Source organism: Syngnathus leptorhynchus, chromosome 14 (assembly GCF_054491065.1).
Source record: "Syngnathus leptorhynchus isolate UIUO chromosome 14, UIUO_Slep, whole genome shotgun sequence".
Lineage (NCBI taxonomy): Eukaryota > Metazoa > Chordata > Actinopteri > Syngnathiformes > Syngnathidae > Syngnathus > Syngnathus leptorhynchus.
The window spans coordinates 8,598,369-8,617,034 of record NC_141208.1 but is presented as its reverse complement, the minus strand read 5'-3'; the positions used below and the strand labels follow the sequence as shown (position 1 = coordinate 8,617,034).

General features: G+C 39.2%; 1 protein-coding gene across 1 annotated transcript; it reads left to right on the top strand.

Annotated features, from left to right (window-relative positions):
* The first annotated feature begins 3,781 nt into the window (after positions 1-3,781).
* On the top strand, positions 3,782-17,479 carry LOC147046459 (solute carrier family 25 member 36-A-like). The gene is made up of 7 exons (XM_085930193.1): positions 3,782-4,182; positions 5,795-5,959; positions 7,506-7,583; positions 8,939-9,039; positions 14,072-14,138; positions 14,215-14,504; positions 14,623-17,479. The coding sequence occupies exons 1-7, from the start codon at positions 4,142-4,144 to the stop codon at positions 14,814-14,816; spliced, it is 936 nt and encodes a 311-aa protein (XP_085786319.1). The 5' UTR covers positions 3,782-4,141; the 3' UTR covers positions 14,817-17,479.
* The last annotated feature ends 1,187 nt before the right edge of the window (positions 17,480-18,666 follow it).

The window sequence follows — 18,666 nt, the reverse complement described above, 5'->3', positions numbered from 1 at the left end:
AAAAAAATTTCACTGATGATGTATGTCCATGTAAATGCCAAGGCAAGAAGAAAAAAAAGACAAATGTCATATTTTAGATCTTGTTTTGTAATTCTTTATGACCTTTGAATAAAGTCAAGTTACAAGAGTATGTGTCACCCGTGCCAAAAACCGCTACTGAACCCAAGCATGAGTTAAAGTAGTAGTTCTCATTGTTAGTATGCACGCTCCCTTTAGTATGCAATTAGTTGCATAATAATGTTACAGCGGGGTATTGTGTTTTTTTTTTAGTCCAGTACATAATTGTTGAATACGGCCCAGTTATATTTAACCTTTAAGTTCAGTACATTTTAATCTTTTTGAAAGTTTCTTTTTTTTTTCAATCATTTATTTTGGTACATTACATTTTAATTGAAGGTGGCTCGGTGGCGCACTGGGTAGCACGTCCGCCTCACAGTTCGAGGGTGCGGGTTCGATTCCACCTCCGGCACTCCCTGTGTGGAGTTTGCATGTTCTCCCTGCCCGTGTGGGTTTTCTCCAGGCACTCCGGTTTCCTCCCGCATCCCAAAAACATGCTTGGTAGGGCGATTGAGCACTCCAAATTGTCCCTAGGTGTGAGTGCAAGTGCAAGTGCAAATGGTTGTTTGTCTCTGTGTGCCCTGCGATTGGCTGGCAACTGGTTCAGGGTGTCCCCCGCCTACTACCCGATAACGGCTGGGATAGGCTCCAGCACACCCGCGACCTCCGTGGGGACTAAGCGGTTCAGAAAATGGATGGATGGACATTTTAATTGAAACATTCTTTAAAAAGCTTTTTATTTTCTCATAATTTGATATGCAGTGTTTACCCTTTCACACATTGCTCAAATTGCAATTTTAACAGTGTCTTACAATAATATTAAATATACAGGTCAAGAATACAACCACTCCCTCGGTTTTGATGAGCACTTGGGCCTTTTATCCTACTGTATTTTCATGTGAATGATTATAGTGGTACTTGGAGGGCCAAGCATTTTTATACTGTAAAATGTCTAAAAATTAACTGAGTTGAACAGTATCTATTTTAGTCACATTTGCCTTGACCTCATTGTATGCCTTGCCTGACCCCTTATTCCCTTTGTACCCAAACACTGATAAAAGTACACTCTCATGGTGCACAATAGTGTACATGCTGCATGCACATAGACACACACTCGCACATGCAAGCATGCATGCGTGTTTGCCGCCCTACTCCTCTGTTTGGTCAAAGTTCAACAGGAATCATGAGATACCACCTCTCTCTGGAGAATATCATGAGACCTCTGTTAGTGGACTTTAACATGGACCGAAGGGCACGTGTACACGCGAGGATTTTCATGAGAAGTATTTGGAACAGCTATTTCATGTACACCCTAATTAGTGCCGTTTTGTGATACAGCATCTGTATTAAACCTGATCCAACCAAAAGCATATTGCTTGAGAAAAAAAATCAACGTATTTTTAGCATTTAGCATTTACTTCCCTTCAGATAGTCTGGTGGTGTGGCCCCTTTAGAATTCCTCGCTGTCATGTGGAAAACGACCAAGCCAATATATTCCAGCCACCGGAGACTCTAAGTTGATGTATTTTCATCATTGAAAGACTTATGTATAGATAAAAAAAGAGGCCAGATAAAGTAGTATTTATTTTTCCATGTCTTAAAAACGATGCTTGATTGATTTGTTGATAGTTTCAACAAATTCAGCTGAGATGGCATTTAAGAGCAAACACAACAGATTGATTTTTTACGATTTCGAAGTCTTATTTTATAAACCTGATGATTCTGTTATACATTCATATCACAATTTTGTCAGGCACTTTATATTTGATATCTAATTCATTGGAAATATAACGAAGAAGATCACGAGCCAGTTACGGCTTTGGACGTTTTGAAAAAAAAAAAAGTCGGTCTGATTGCATAAGTTATTCACAACGTTGTGTTTTCAGTAATTGTATAATTGACTTGCTGCAGTTTAATCTTGTGATCTTTAAAAGAGTTCCCATGAGAAGCAAAGTAAGATAGTAAATCCATTTGGATGCCCTGACATGGCTGCGGCCTATCTCTCTCTGCAGCTGCTTCTGCTCCACTTTTCAATGAACTCCAAATCAAGGCCTGTTTTAATGAAAATAAAAGCATACAGCAATAAAAAACACACTGGTGCAGACCTTATATTTTCTTTAAATTTTATTCAATTGTAAACAAAAAATAAAACAGGAATAAATGAAAATAAAAATTAAGGCAACCTCATTACAATTAAATACATGTGATCTTCTAATATATATACACAGTACACAGTAAATGAAACATTGCTTGAACATAATAATTAACATAATCACATTATAACATTGTTATTATGTGTTATTAAAAATACATCTTAAAGATTTATGGTTATTTCTAAATTTACCTTTGTTTTTAAATAATTGTAATGATAAGAACACTTTCAGTCGCTTTCTTACTCTACACTACAACAATAATGATTAGAATGAATGATAGTTGCAGTCAGTGTTGTAAAAGTGATTAATCAATCAACCAAAGGAAGTGGTAGTGATTTGCATTTACATTACATTTGCATGTCAAGAATTCTTCAAGTGAATCTCTGCTTATGCACATACAATGGCTCCTTTGTCATTCAATCAAGAGTTTTTGATCATGAGACAAACATTAACTTTGTAATTAAAGACATGACACGATAGAATGTGAATGCTGAAAACGTGCACATGACTCCAACTCTGCTGTCAATTACAAAATTGTGAGGATCCATTCATGGGCATTATTGAATCAGCAACTAACCATTCTGAGCGTGAGTCTATCAGCTGATGTGAAAGGTCAACGTAACACGTGAATTTATGTTGCTATTAACGGTCAGTTCAGTTAAAACACATGTAACAAGTTATGTTATTATTAGCACACATTCACACATGTTCGCATATGTTAATATTATGCTTGTTTATTAGCAAACCAGTGTCTAAATGTCAATATGCACTTTTTTAATAGCAATGCAACGTCCGTGTGCTCGTCCGTCCGACCGTCCGACCGTCCGTTCATCTGTCCATCCGTCCATCCATCCATCCATCCATCCATCCATCCATCCATCCATCCATCCATCCATCCATCCATCCATCCATCCATCCATCCATCCATCCATCCATCCATCCCTACTCCCTGTCGCGTGATGACAATGTTTAGAAAATGTGGAGCCTAACTCATTTTAAACATGGCTTTCCTTTCTTATGTTCAAAAGGAAGCAGTTTTTCATCTCATCTATTGAGGAAAGGCCAATGTCAATTTTCTCGGAATAGCACATTCCACATGGCAAGCATAAACTCAATGTGCTTCTGGATAAAAAGCAAGATGGGAGTAAATGAAAATGCATAATAAAACAAATAATACAAGAAGCTCGTACATTTTAGGACACATTCCGAAGAATTATTTTATGGATCCTCAAGCCACAGCTTGTGCACCTCCTAAACCAGTGGTCGAGTTCACAATGCAGATCCATGCAATGAAAATGTTGCCACTTCAAAGTGAATTGTTTTTCCTAAGAAATTCTGTCTAAATTATTTCATGTTATTTTTGCCTCAATTATAAATGTATCTATTCCCCAAAGATGTAAACAAAAGATTACCCATTGGTTTAATAATTGAATTGTTGAGCATGTGAACAGTGCGTGATCAGGGCGTAGCATGAGTGACGTCAGTGAGCAATAGACCAATCGCCGACCGTGTTTCCCAGCCTATTGAAGTACAGTTAATACTATGAGCTCTGCCCTCTTGCCGCAGCAACCCAGGCAAAGGACAGAATCCGGACGAAGGAGTGGATGCCCCATATAAACGTGTGCTTGAGCGGACACTTGCTCTCAAACGAAGACACTGCGTTGGCTCGCATCATTTTCTGTGCTATAGTTCGAAAAACGAAACTAGCTGCTAGCGCCGAGAAAAGACACAGCGAAGCAGAGAGGGCCCGTTCAGCGTTCTTGTCGCCTCACCGCTGGGTCATCATCAACAACCGTCGTCGTTGTGTCCAATCTACGTGTGCATCCTCACGACGGCAAACAAATATCAACGAGTACGGGACGGGAATCGGCAGTTTTTTTCCTCCTCTGCCGCAGCCCGGAGGTTTGCTGCCCTGCAGAGTATGCTAAATAATGAGCCAAAGGGACACATTGGTTCATTTGTTCGCTGGGGGGTGAGTTCCATAACATCTCATCATATCCGTGATAGTCATTGAAGTCATGTCGTAACACAAGTGTGAATTAATTAATAAGACTACTTTGGATTATTTACAGTTCTCATGCTACTGCTTTTGGAGTGGTGCGCTTAATTAACTCGTTATGAATTAAAATTTACAGTAAAATAACAGTTTTGTTTCTTTAAACGGCCGCACTTCCGGCGTAAACAAAATAAAACGTATAAAGCTTTTACTCTGAAAAATCTCTTACAATTAGCTTGAATGGGAGTTAAGCTATGTGAATGTACACTACTTTGTGAAATACTAACAGGGCTATCCAAATTCAGAGTTGTAGCTCTAAGTTATAGGTCATATGGAGGTGAGTAAATCTATCTATCTATCTATCTATCTATCTATCTATCTATCTATCTATCTATCTATCTATCTATCTATCTATCTATCTATCTATCTATCTATCTATCTATCTATCTGACATATTTCATTGTGATGCAAAATTGTTAGGTCAATGATATCAAGAGATTTAGACAGTCTCAATTATCTTCATTTAGCCGTTTTGCAGACTGATTAAAACCTGTATCTCACTGAGTAGCAAAGATTTGTTTTCAAAACTACTGAAGAACTGTTGGCAAATGTCTGGCAATCGTCTTTGCGACCTTTTCTGACCTTGAATGAACGTGACAAAAAAATTCAACATTCAGGCCTTGATCAGTGACAGTCAAACAAGAGTGGCTATTGTTTTCCTTGGCTCATGCAAATCCATTGGAATTTAAAGATAATTTTTTGACAAAGCAACTCAGGGGAGACTCCTCACATGGAAATGTAGCTTGAAGTAAGAGCAAAATGGTGTTTTTTTTCCCCCAGTGAGCTCACGCTCGCTGCACATGCATTGCTCTGAAAACTAGGCTAAGGGTCACCGCTGCCTCTGCATGAATGTGGGTCGGCCCAGTGAAAGGTAAATATAGCTGGTGCTACTATGAAGAGAGTGCACTTTTCTGCCAACTGCATATAAGTTAGCACTCGAAACATTTTTTTTTTTATTCATATGACCTCACTTAAATAACACTACTAGTTTCCGATTTGGTTTCTACTGTCGTTTTTGTGTGTGTAAGAAAACACATTTAAAGTTATTTGGTGAAAGCAGAGTGAATGAGTAAGAATCTCTCAGGTTAATATGAAGTTAGAATGTAATTAAGTCGTTGAGATCTATGTTTTATGTTTTTGATGCAGGATGTTGTTTACTTCTTTACTTATGGGTTCAGTTAAGGTCAGAGTAACTCGATCACGGGTTTATGTTACTCATTCTGTGTCTTACATCGATGCACATAAATAACAGTCCATATCATCATATGAGCTAATTTTGTCCCATTAGTATTTGGTTTTATTCAGCTGTGGTGTCTTCACATTAAACTGCATTATAAAATCCAGCACAATCACACGTGGAAGTTTACTTTAGAAGTGTGCCTTGCTTATTACCATACTAACATGCCTAAGCAATTCAAACTTGTGGATCTTTCATTTGTCAATTGTAATTGAGTACACAATAGTCATGTTTTTCTTCCCCATTGTCCTGCTTTGTCTTTACAAACTTTTCTGTCTGATTTCTTTACAGATGTGGGGGTACAGTGGGGGCTATTTTGACGTGTCCTCTGGAAGTGGTGAAGACCAGATTGCAGTCCTCCTCAGTTACACTTTATATCTCCGAAGTCCAGCTCAGCACCGTAAACGGAGCCAGCGTCGCCCGTGTCGCCCCACCGGGACCTCTTCACTGTCTCAAGTAAGGATGATGATGGCAAATGTCACAAAATAAATGGGATGGTACAGAATGTGCCGAAATTAACAATTACAATAAATGGACTAAGATGAGGCAGATTTTGTTTCCTACAAAGCATATTTATTCATATTATAAGCCACTATAATATTTTGCAGACTTTACTTCTACGTAGCAATTGAATTTAAGGGAAAAAAAATCTCTAAACAAACAATGCTTGAATATAAATGCAAATTAAGGTTATGACTCGTGAGTTCAATATTCGTTTTTTTAATCACTAATCTAGTGTTAATCATATGAAAAAGCACATTGCCATTTAAGACTTAAGTGGCTTATGTTACCACATGGCAATTATGGAGAGTGCAAAAACTTTGACATTTATTAACTTATTAAGTAAACATTAACTGTAATTATATTCTCTGGTTACCAATTTACTCTCCGGTCATGTTTAACAAATTATGTAATAGGTAATGATGTGTCTACAAGGTTTCATCACCCAGATTAATTATTTCCTAACTGATGAATCTCTGCTGGTGTTTATTTTTTGGTCATAGACGTTTGCTTCTCAACACCACAATTTAACCCGCTATGTGAAACAAAGGCTTCCTTCACAAAAAGCTTTTTCCTTTATTCAGTAGCAACAGGCAGACCATTTTAGGTTACCTGGAGAATCCAAATGACAACACTTGCCCAACGTCAGCTCACTTGTGACCCTTATTGAGAAGTGATAAAAAATGTTTGGAATTTCAGAAATTTGCAGTGCAAGCTAATTGCTTTGCAGTTGAGCTTTGTTTTCTTAGAGCCACAAATCTGTCACTTGTGCAGCAGCCACAAGTCTCACAACCACTGTTGTAGAGCTTGCATAGCTGAGGACAGACGAGTGTAGTGATTGGTCAGGACGGGGGTAGGGGGAAAAAAAACTTGTGTTGAAGTAGGTCAACATGCAGCACCGTGAGAGGAAGCCTTGTTACTTTATGATGTTGGTTGTGTAACCGTGTGGAGCGATTTTATTCTCCAACTCTCTCATTGGGAAATGGTTTTATATCAAAATGGGGGACTCATTTTTCTAACCTGACTCATGTACTGTAAAAATGAAAATCACGTTTAAGGTACAATGTAAAAATCGGCAAAATGGTTCTAAATGCAGCATTTTTTTTCAGTCTTTGAACTCCGGTGACAGTGCCGAATGACTCGAGGGAGTCGTCATCCTTTATTCAACTCTAAAGATCATCAGGGCAATGACACCTGCCACTTTATTTATTTTGGGAGTCTCAGCATGTTGATCGTGGCTTTGTAAATATCCGCTTTTACACTATGTGAAAGGTCACGGGCAGTTTGCCCTACGAGTGATAATTTAGTGGTCCATCTGTCATCAACTGCAGCGCTAAATGCAATAGTGATTTAGCTCAGTTGTTTATCAATACTAATTATGTATTTGATATTTAAACAAAAATGAACACATGTCATTTGTTCTGGTTGAATGTTTGGGATTTCTGGTATCCTCTTCACATACGGAAGGAAACCATGGAGGTCAATTGTTATCTCTCTGCAGGTTGATTTTCGAGAGAGAGGGACTGCGATCACTCTTTAGAGGACTGGGACCTAACCTTGTGGGCGTGGCACCTTCAAGGTATGATCACTAATTAGCACAATTTAGCTCTCTTATATTATAAGTCTGACGTCATCTTGAAGCATAACCAAAATAGGTGAGTTTATGAAGAGTAAACTGAAAAAGGTGCAGATATTTTGGCTCAAGAGTGCGTTTCTGAGTCACTGTTATTGCTCAATGTTTTTGCGCAAGTCACTCGAATCCTTTGGAATGTCCTTTTCCAAGCTTCTGGCTCCTAAACACGATGTTGGCAGCAAATATGAGACTCGGCTGGCTAATCGGTAGGAATGCAGCAAAGTTCACTCTTATTAAAATGTCCTGCTTAGAAATAGTAAAAAACAGAGATATTTCTTCTCTCTCAGCCTGGCGAGTCGTGGTTGCATAACAGTCTTGACGGTAGCCTGTCAGAGTCTGTCGAAAAACAGCAACAGAAGGCGCTGGCCAGCTGCAGCATAGTCGTCATGTGACGGTGGTTTTATCACACTGGGTACTTCCTGTAATGAGGCAGTTGTTTTTGCATCTGACCCCTGACCCATTCAGATACTGCTTCCTGTCTTAAGTTCCCAGTCCCCTTGTTTGATATATTTTAAATATAGAAAGAATGATGGCCCAAAACTACATTGGACACTGTCAATTTTTCGTTTAGAGGGAAAATGCCAGAAGGCATTACTTATAAGAATTGTAATTTCTCTCCAAATTCCAGTTTTGTGGAAAAGTCATTGAAACTGTTGACAGGAGGATGATTGTGCAGATTTGTGTCAAGGCCAAAATAACACCAGATAGTCAGTTACTCGTCTAACAATGTCGAAAGAAAACTATCTCGTGAGTTATAGTTTTAATGTATTACACAGATATTGCTGTACTTTGCTGCAAATTTATTTGTTGCGCAACACACAGAAAAGCCGATTACGCCTACACACAAATGCTACAGTACCCCACGAACTGAGTTTTGGTGGGGTTTGATTCATCGCTCAAGGCAGTAGTCAGGTTGCAAATTCTTTTGTCTACAGCAAAAAACAGCTCGAATTATACATTACTTATTAAGTAGGAGACATACACATTCAGGTCAGCATTATCAAGGAGGCCAGCATCTGTGCTCACGTTTCCAAAACAAGGACAATAAAAGAGAGGTCGCTGGGTTTGAGTCCACCCAGCAGAAATGTTTATTAAATACACTGAGATAATTTTTTTCCCCCACGTGCCTCTTCTATCTAGAGTTAAAATGCTTCTAAAGCTGATTATGTATTTCAGATTATGTATTACAATATAAGTATACTGATAAAAAAAGGATATATATCGAAACACATAAATCTAAAACCTATATGTGTCAACAACCTGCCTCCATTAAACCTCACACTCTTATTTACTTACCATAGGGCGATCTACTTTGCTGCCTATTCAACAGCCAAGGAGAAGCTGAATGGCGTGCTGGAGGCAGACTCCACCCAGGTGCACATGGTGTCTGCTGGGATGGCAGGTAACCAAGGGCTCCCCCCTCTTCCTTATGTCTGTCTGTCTGGATAGCTGGCTTCCTGTCAGTCAGCTTGCCTGAGAAGTATCTCTCGGTTAATAGACAGAGTATGATAGAATTACTCCCTCAATATTCACCAGATGAATTATTTCTCCTCACGCTAAATCATTCACCCCCCCCCCCCCCTCTTCACCCCTCAATCATAAACATACATTCATCACAAATGTACACCTTCATTAATATTTAAAGAATGCTAAAGTTAATATTTATTGGTTTTTACTGATATTAATATATGAGGTGTACCAGAAAGCACAATTTAAGACTCTCAGGATCATTCAAAAGTCTGGTATTATGAGATTAAAAAAAAATAAAAATAAAACTATCATGTTACTCTATTCTATATTTAAAGACAAATCTGAAAAAAAAGCATATTAAAAAACAAAATCAAGCATAGTGGAACCTTAAAGATCAAACTTGCTTTTATACAATAGCTCTTAAGCCAACGTGAGCAGGTTGGCTGAGTTATTGATCCTGTTTCTACACCTCACGTGTCAATGTGTCATTTAATGACATGAGCACACTTGGTGGTTTTGCAGTGATAGCTCCTTGCTTCTCTCCATACCTTCGACATGCAGTATCACTTCCAATCAAATGTTATTTCTGGAAATATGTCCGACCATGCGACACTATGTTTTAACAACCCACAGTTAAGTTAGCTATGTCTATTTTAAAAAGCTTAAATGTAACTTAAGTGTACTAAAAAGTTAAAGACAACAAACTGTGTTTGCTAATAATACTTAATTGAATTTAAAAAAAAATTAAGCCACTGTAATATTATGCACAGTTTGTGATTCTTCACCAACCACTACTGGGAGTTCTAGTGGAACTAGTATCATGATTCAAATTGCTTACGATATTGACACAGAAATTATGTCACACTGGATTTTCTAATGTCTTGCATGACATCATCATGGTCAGTTTTAAAGGCCTATTTTCTTCCATATAGTTTCCAAATGTTTGACATTTGAGGTTCCACTGTGCCAACATTAGTTATTGTTACTGGAATCTGTATATCTTTCTTTCACCCGGATGGTACAACAGTAAATCAATATGTGATGGCTTTGCTGGCTTCATTACTGACTTAATTTAGTGCAACGCTGCATTGCGCCAGTACTAACAGCTACACTAATACGCAGTCTGTGTTTGGTGCTGCTAAAAAAAAAAACCCCAAAAAAAACCCACACACCACAAGGTCCTCGAAGTTTAGGTTGTGCTTTTTAGAAATTCTTTAAAAAAATCACATCATCATTTCCTACTGTTTTGAATCATCACCCCCCTTTTATATTTCATTACTACTATTATTATTGTTTATTTATTATTCATTTATTTATTTTACTTTGAGGCCTCTTGAGAGGGCTCTAAATGGTTTTGACATCCCAGTTGTTGCTTATACAATGTGGTCTGGGCCCCCTTCTTTGCTCTGTCTGTATAGAGGAGAGAGCACGGCCCCCAGTGGTCAACAGGGGCCCCTGGCACTCGGGCGGACACGTCAGGTAGCACCTCATTTCATTACACTGGTATGACGGTGATTTCAATTAGTATTGGTAAGCTGTGGCTTTTTAATGTAATGATTTTATAGCATTGCTTCTGGCAATGTTAGCTTCTGGTTTGTATTTTCCTCTGTTGCTTTCCCTTTAGCATTCTATTACCGCTGCGGTAATAATTAAGTAAAGACACTTCTGAATATACTATAAATATATTTTTTTTGTTACGCACAATAGAAATGCTAACCTTGTCACTGATACAGAGCTTTAAATGTTTGCCACATTGCAACCATTTTATTTTGAACACACCAATGCACACTGGAAAGCATCATGTGAGTGTGTTTATAGGAAGTTGGCAACATTCATCTGCCCAATACTTCCTCTTGTCAAATTCCTCAAAAAGATTTGGCATGTTTGTGCCCATGTTTAAAGTCACCGTCTGACACACAACTTGATTTGAAGTCATAAGCTACAACACCACAAATGTCTCTTTCATTTAAATCTCATTTAGGGGGCTCCGTTTAAAATTGGTTAGTAGATCTGTAAAGTAACTTTGCAAAGCGAACCAACCCCCTCTGGGCTTTTGCCCTCATGAAGACTTCCAAGTTTTACTCACAGACATATATATCCCTTCCTGTTTTCAATTATAACCACATCGGCTCTTTTGAAAAGTGGGTCAAACCACAGTGAAGGCTGTCATGCACTTCTAGAAAGATCCATGTTGCATAAGCTGCAGCTTCATGTGTAATTGAAAATGTATTACTACAGTAATTAAAACATTAAAACCTGTGTTGCAACAACGTGCACAGTTCACTTATGAGCATTGCACTTTTAACTTTTAGCATTTAGTAATCTTCAACAAAAACTAGTCTGCGCTGAAATACTTTTTGTTTTTGATTGTCGTCATTCAATTTTACACAGGGCAAAATTCATCAGTGGGCCGCCATCTACTGGTTGACAGTGGCATTACACCCAAAATAAATAGGCGGCAAAATACAGTAATTAACATAATAATCTGTGTAATAGCAGAACTACAAACCTGAAAACCTTTACCATAATTTATTTATTTTTGTGGGCTTTAAGGGGCGTGGCCTAATCGGTGACACCAGAAGCCTGGAGTCAGTCAGAATTAGATTTAACCATCATCATCTCATATCTCAAAAGTTGTCTTTTCTTTGTACTTGGCAAACAGACAAGGTTAGCATTTCCACTTTTAGCCCAGGAATTTTATGTAGCCTTTGCTTCCTGTGTTTTTTAGCACAGTATATTACGCAGGAAGCTTAAGAATACTTCTCCTGCTTTTTATTTGTTGTTCTCGGCCCGGGACTGGAGTTTTTATCCGGTTCTCCTCTTTTCCGTCTCCATTGTCTTTGGCTCATTTAATACCAAAGAATAAAAGGGAGGGATGAATTGGTCACAAAGTGGGGATATAATACTGTAAATGTAAAAACTAAATCAAATGAGAAGGGGGATGGGGTTTGTAGTTTGGGAAAGATGGAACCCTCCATTTCTAAAAAAAATGAAATAAAAAAAGGGTTTTGGGTCGGGTGGGTGGATGTGACTGCTGCTTGTGTGTGACTGTGGTACAGAAAAGCCTGTGTCTATTTTAGGGCTTTACTGTAAAGCTTTCACCCCTGCGTGATTGGGTGGGACATCCCCGCCATCTGAGCCCCCCATATCTGCAGGCTACTAGCTGCAGCGGGGAGGAGCTGGAGGAGCTTTGCCCCTCCCCCGTGAGTACACGCCATAGACGCTACCTTCTACTTCTTCCCTCTTTTTGTCTTCTGTTTCCTCCTCCTCCTCCTCCTCCTCCTCTTCTTTATGTTCTTCTCTTCAACCGACCTGCGTCATCATAGGGCTGTTGTACCGAGATGTTATCTGCTACTGAGCTCCCACTTGCTCTGCTCTTAGCTCTTCGATTACTGGCATCAACTGTTCTGCACTTCCAAATAGTACACGCAATGGTCTGTTGATGCATTTTCAACTTCATTATGGACATGGATTTTATGATAGCATACCTGGAAAGAAAGGCAGATGAGCCATAGGAAAACAACTGGCTTTTATATTTAGGAAATAAAAGTCAACTCGGGGTTGAACCAATCCGTCAGAATTGACGCTTGAAGTCGACTAGCGCTAATAACATGTTTTGATGTTTACAGAGAGTGAGTTTCAACTCATCCCTCTGCTAACGTCACCGGACTACAGCACTCTACACAGCAGCAAAATGTCCAGCCAACAACGCAATACTGTCGTCATACACTGGCCAAGAGTATAAAAATAAGATGGTTGTGAAAGAGCATCGGGGTTTGGCTTGCCAGCTTTGGCTATTCCGATCGCCATTAATCTTAAATGATTCATGTCGGCGGTACCTTGGCACTGGCGGTGAGGAATGAGGGCATTGCCACCAAGTGAATATTCGGATTTGGTACTTAAATGCCACGTGTAATATTGCACGGACAACAACTGTGCGATTGAGAACTTAAATCGTCATCTGGATGGTTTATTACGACACCATATGGATGATGATATATGTGGTAATATTTGACCAAAAATTAGACCCAGAATGAATACACAAACGAAATAGAAACGAAAATAAATACTAGATTATTGGCTGTTTTTTTGGGGGCGGGGGGGGGGGGGGGGCAACATGCTCGTTGAAGATTAAAACATGCTAGGCTAACACCACCGGTAATTACCACAATGATTAGCATAATGCTGAGTTGTATTTCTACTAATTTGCTTTTATTTATTTATTTATTACTTTCCATCAAAATATGTCCTAACTGTGGCGCGGAAAAAAAAACCCCATAAGGACAGCTGTACTTATTTGACTCGACTTTCATCACATATCAATTTAAAAAAAAATCTTAAGTCGTTCAGCCCCTACTTTCAACATTAGTCCTGTTGAACAATGGGGGTATTTCCTCCAAACCTAATTTTGTTTCTGTGTACTGTGTTCTGCTGTAGCAAATTTTGTTGGCTGAACTTGTTACTGTCATAAATGACTCGGCATACGTCTTAACCAACTAACCGCTAAATGTACCAGCGAGAGAAGGCAAGGCAATGACATCACTAAGATGTGGTGTTGAGTTCTTTTGTGGGGGGGAAAAGACAAGAATAATAACTCTAAGAGACTATATCTGTCTAAACTTTACAAACTCTTTCACTCGTGCAAAGTATTTGAAATTTCAAATTGGCATTATATAATAACACTATGGCATGAAGATAAATTAAAAGACATACACATCTGCTGTATTCTTGCTTTGGCGTTAGCCGTGAAGCACTTGAAATGAAACGGCTATATTTTCTGCATGCGTAGCAAAGATATACAATCTGTGTGACTCTGTTTTTAAGCCAATTAGTATTACAAAAGCAAATCCAGTGCTTTGGCACTCTCCTGTTTGGTAGTGTAGTATAAACTGTGTTGGGGGATAATATCATGCGGTATTTCCAACGGACTCTACGTCTGTCTGATCTTCATTGCTCTTTTTTAGGGTTCACAGCCATCACAGCCACCAACCCCATTTGGCTGATAAAGACCCGCATGCAACTGGACTCCAGGTGAGGAGCTTTATTTAACCAGCATAAAAAGCAGCGGCGGATATTGTTTTGTTCTAACGAGTTCCTTTTCATTCAGGAACCGGGGCGAACGCCGCATGAACGCGTTTGACTGCGTTCGGAGGGTATACCAGATGGACGGCTTGCGAGGTTTTTACAAGGGCATGTCGGCGTCATACGCAGGCATCTCAGAGACGGTTATCCATTTTGTCATCTATGAAAGCATCAAACGTAAGCTGCTACAGTCCAGGGCTCAAACCAGCATGGAAGGCGAGGAGGAATCTGTCAAAGACGCCTCAGACTTTGTTGGCATGATGCTCGCTGCGGCCACTTCCAAGACCTGTGCCACCACCATTGCGTACCCCCACGGTAATGAATCAAGGCTCTTTCTCACTTTTACACATTTACGCAATAACTGCATGCGTATTAGATGGAGAAATATATGACCACTTGAAGTACTCATGAAAGCGTCTTTATCCTATCGCAGAGGTCATCCGCACAAGGCTACGAGAAGAGGGCACCAAGTACCGCTCCTTCTTCCAAACTCTGCTGACCGTACCCAAAGAGGAGGGTTACCGGGCGCTATACCGCGGCCTCACCACGCACCTTGTCAGACAGATTCCCAACACGGCCATCATGATGTGCACCTATGAAGTGGTTGTCTACCTGCTTGGCCGTTAACTCCCACGGCTCCGCTCCTTCCACTGTGTACAGATTCACAAAAAAACAAAAAAAACAAGCTAAGCCTTTTGCTGAGAAGTAAATGAAGACCAAAGGAAAAGCGAAGAAGTTGAAGTGAATCAGAAAGTACAACCAAGTTATTTATGAAACAACCCCTTGGTATCATTTCAACCTCTAGACTGCTAGTTCCTGTCCTTAGGTGGTCTTAAGAGAGGGATTGCTGAATGTTGCCTTGGATAAGAGATGTGTTGCCTGAACAAAAGGAGAACAGAGCACAATTCAGTGGCCTTAAGTGTCGATTCTACGAATGATGGCCGAATCGCCGCTTTTCATTCCTGTCGAGAACATTTCGAAAGGGCGAATGTTTGAACTGCAGTTTGCAGGAAGGGTGACAACAAAATATATGGTGATGTGTGTACACGGTTTGGGATTCGCAAATTATCCGATTCAAAGATTTGTTTTGTTTTTGAATCGATTTTGTAATTTTCGGAACCCATTTGCTCTTTTTGTTCCCATGTACACAATGGCGTCTTGAGAAAGAGGGCATGAAAAATATCCCTATTATTATTAGACTGCATTGTTTTTAAATTGCATAATTTAAAGCCTTTAAACGTTTTTTAGTCAACAGAAGGTCTACTACAAATGTGGACCAATTTAAAATGACACAATGAACTACTATCAATTTACACCACAGAAATAACCAATATGAATTTTTTGTTATGATAAGACAAGGTGTCTACATCCTAGCCATATGCTAATGCGCATAATCAGAAGATGACATTGTTGAGGCCAGATTGCTGAAAAGTGAATTGAGTTCAACGTCGCTTCAAATTTTTGTCACAGGAACAAAATCCACCAACCGATAGCCTCCCTCTCGAAAAACTCAAGACACCACTATCTCAAAACCATCATCAAGTTAAGGAGCTTAATTGAGACAAAAGTAGCCAATTTTGCTCCCGTCTTGTGTTGCCTTCAGGCAATTACAGCACAATATAGCCCTAATGTGTCAATTCCTTGCAGATTTGATAGCAGGCTTCACTGTTGTATTTTGGAGAAGAAGAAAAACAAACTTAAAAAAATGAGCACTATATGCACATGTAGTCCAGTTTAAGAGAGTTGTAAGAGTTGATGAATGTTTGTCCAAGGTTCAATGTCAGCTGAATGGTTTCTTTTTGAAGGAGTATATTGCTTTTCTCAAGCCCCTATAGGCTCCCTTATCTTTACACATAAAAGATGACTTCATATATTCCCCTTCAAGCACTGGATCCCACAGAAATACAAATACTACTTGAAACGGCCAATCACCTCGAAAAGGATGGGGGGGGGGATTCAGACTTTCCTTTTCGTTTTTTTTTTTTTTTTTGGCTTTGCCTCTGTGATCCAGTGCCTCGTCGTGACATTAAGATCTGATTTCAAAGGCCAAGATGAATTCTTTTACGAGTGATTGTCAAAAAGTACCAAAATGACATGTCACCCAAAATCAAATGAGAAAATAGTTAAGCCCACCAGAAGCCAAATTGTGTAGATGTTGTGTGTTTACCACAGGCATCTGCAGTGTAGAATCTGCCTACTAAAAGATTTCCCACCCTGACACTAACTTTTAATTTTGCAAGACAGTGCGACTGGGAAGTGTGGAAGAGCCTCTGTGCAAAATGCACAGGTGTCATTTCCTCTGCCGCATCACTTCTTCCTTCCTTTGGCTTCCAGCCAAGCCGATAACATGCACTTTTGTGGCCTTTTTAAGGCTTGTGCTTTGCATTTATTGTGTGGACACTTGAGTTGTGTACATTGTAAAAGAAGACAAAAATGTATATTAAAAAAAAAAAAAAAAGTATTTTGCGCTACTGCTCTTATAGCATATATATTGTACAGTATTGAGTTCTCTGTAGTTGTGATTCATACCCCTTTTGTGTGTGTGTGTGTGTGTGTGTGTTTGTGTATAATAAGAATACTGTATATGCATATCGGTTTTTCTGTCTGCGTACGAGTTGTTGCAACTCCCCCCCCCCCCCCCCCCCCCAATTTTGTGCAATTGACATCAATTGTGCTTAACTGATTTCTTTTCTTTTTTTTAACGCTTCATGCTGCAGGGCAATTACTTTCAGTCACATTTTCAACCGATTTTGGTTTCATTGAAGTAATGTGTCTTTCTCAGTAATGCTGGAATGATGTCATAATTTGTGTTGTTTACATACTTATGTTGGAGTCTGAGCAATACGCTTATTTGAAAGTGTTATATACATTGTGAATGTTGAAAAAGTTGTATAATTCCTATAAGTTAATTTAAGACGTTCTGGGGATGCAAAAACCGTTCTTCAAAATGATTATCCTTAATTAACCAGACCATGTTCTCCCATAGGTAAAAAGCAAAGTAGGCACGGCATCATGCAAAAAAAAAAAAAAAAAAAGCTTTCCTTCACCTAATAGATTTTGCCCATTTCCCTTAAAAATAGAAATGAGATGAACCAAACCTATTTATGCATGATTTCCCGTGAATACTCTTCAACATTTACTGCAGTATTGTTACAGAGGCGAGCAAAGCCCTTCAATGTTACTTGGAATTATTTTGAATTTTCTCTCTGGTGACATGTAGTTAACAGTTGCAAAGTTAACAAGAAGTTAACAAAAAAAAAAAACTTTTTTTTTTTTTTACTTTCATGTTTTCCTTAACGACACTAATAGAGTTTGTCTTTTGCTCCGTTGTAGTATAATACTATGAAGGTCAGTTACCAAAATGTGACATACACAAACTGGACACGTGATTTTTCATTTTTTCTGGGAACTTCTGTTTTATTTCCATGTTTGAAATTGAACGGTATTACCTGTATCTGTGGACAGGGTGCTAAAGATGTTTTTTTTGGGGGGGAAGGGGATAGCCCAATCACTGTTTTTGTTTGTTTGTTTTTTGTTACTAAAACGAAAGAAAATAAAGATGATTGTGAAAAGAAGAGCTTTCTTGTTGTGTCATCATAAATGAATGCTCACTCCCTTTGTAAGATAAGACTACTTTGCAGTAAACTCGTATTCTTTAGAACTCTGCTAGGAATTCATTTCTGTGTACTCATCGTATTGTCACAAAATTGCCACGTTTGTGTGTGGGGGGAGTAATTTGCAATTAGAGTAGTATGCCATGAAAATATTATTCTACAGTAAAGGGAAAGTGTTGAACATTTGAGGTCCTTGCAGCTAGTGTACTTACCGAATATCGCCACTAAGGGGAGACCAACTTCTTTTATCTACTTTTTTACTTCCACTCCCTATTTTTTTAATCCAGAGTTGAGTTCTAAATTATAGGTCATATGAGGTGAGTAAATCTATCTATCTATCTCTCTATCTATCTCTCTATCTCTCTATCAATCAATCAATCAATCAAGTTTATATAGCCCTAAATCACAAGCAGTCTCAAAGGGCTCTGTCCTCTGCATTTAACCCATCCCCATGTGATTTTGATCCATCCCCTGGGGGAGAGGGGAGCAGTGAGCAGCAGCGGCGCCGCGCTCGGGAATCATTTTTGGTGATCTAACCCCCCAATTCCAACCCTTAATGCTGAGTGCCAAGCAGGGAGGCAATGGGTTCCATTTTTATAGTCTTTGGTATGACCCGGCCGGGGTTTGAACCCACAACCTTCCAGTGTCCGGGCGGTCTCTCTCTCTCTCTCTCTCTCTCTCTCTCTCTCTCTCTCTCTCTCTCTCTCTCTCTCTCTCTCTCTCTCTCTCTCTCTCTCTCTCTCTCTCTCTCTCTCTCTCTCTCTCTCTCTCTCTCTTTTTGTCTGTCTGTCTGTCTCTCTTTGTCTCTTTTTGTCTCTCTTTGTCTGTCTGTCTCTCTTTGTCTGTCTGTCCGTCTGTCTGTC

Bases quoted from the DNA above. Each gene is read 5' to 3' on its own strand.
- LOC147046459 (XM_085930193.1), top strand. From the start codon at position 4,142: ATGAGCCAAAGGGACACATTGGTTCATTTGTTCGCTGGGGG. The intron at 4,183-5,794 runs GTGAGTTCCATA...ATTTCTTTACAG, and splicing joins GTTCATTTGTTCGCTGGGGG to ATGTGGGGGTACAGTGGGGG. The intron at 14,139-14,214 runs GTGAGGAGCTTT...CTTTTCATTCAG, and splicing joins CGCATGCAACTGGACTCCAG to GAACCGGGGCGAACGCCGCA.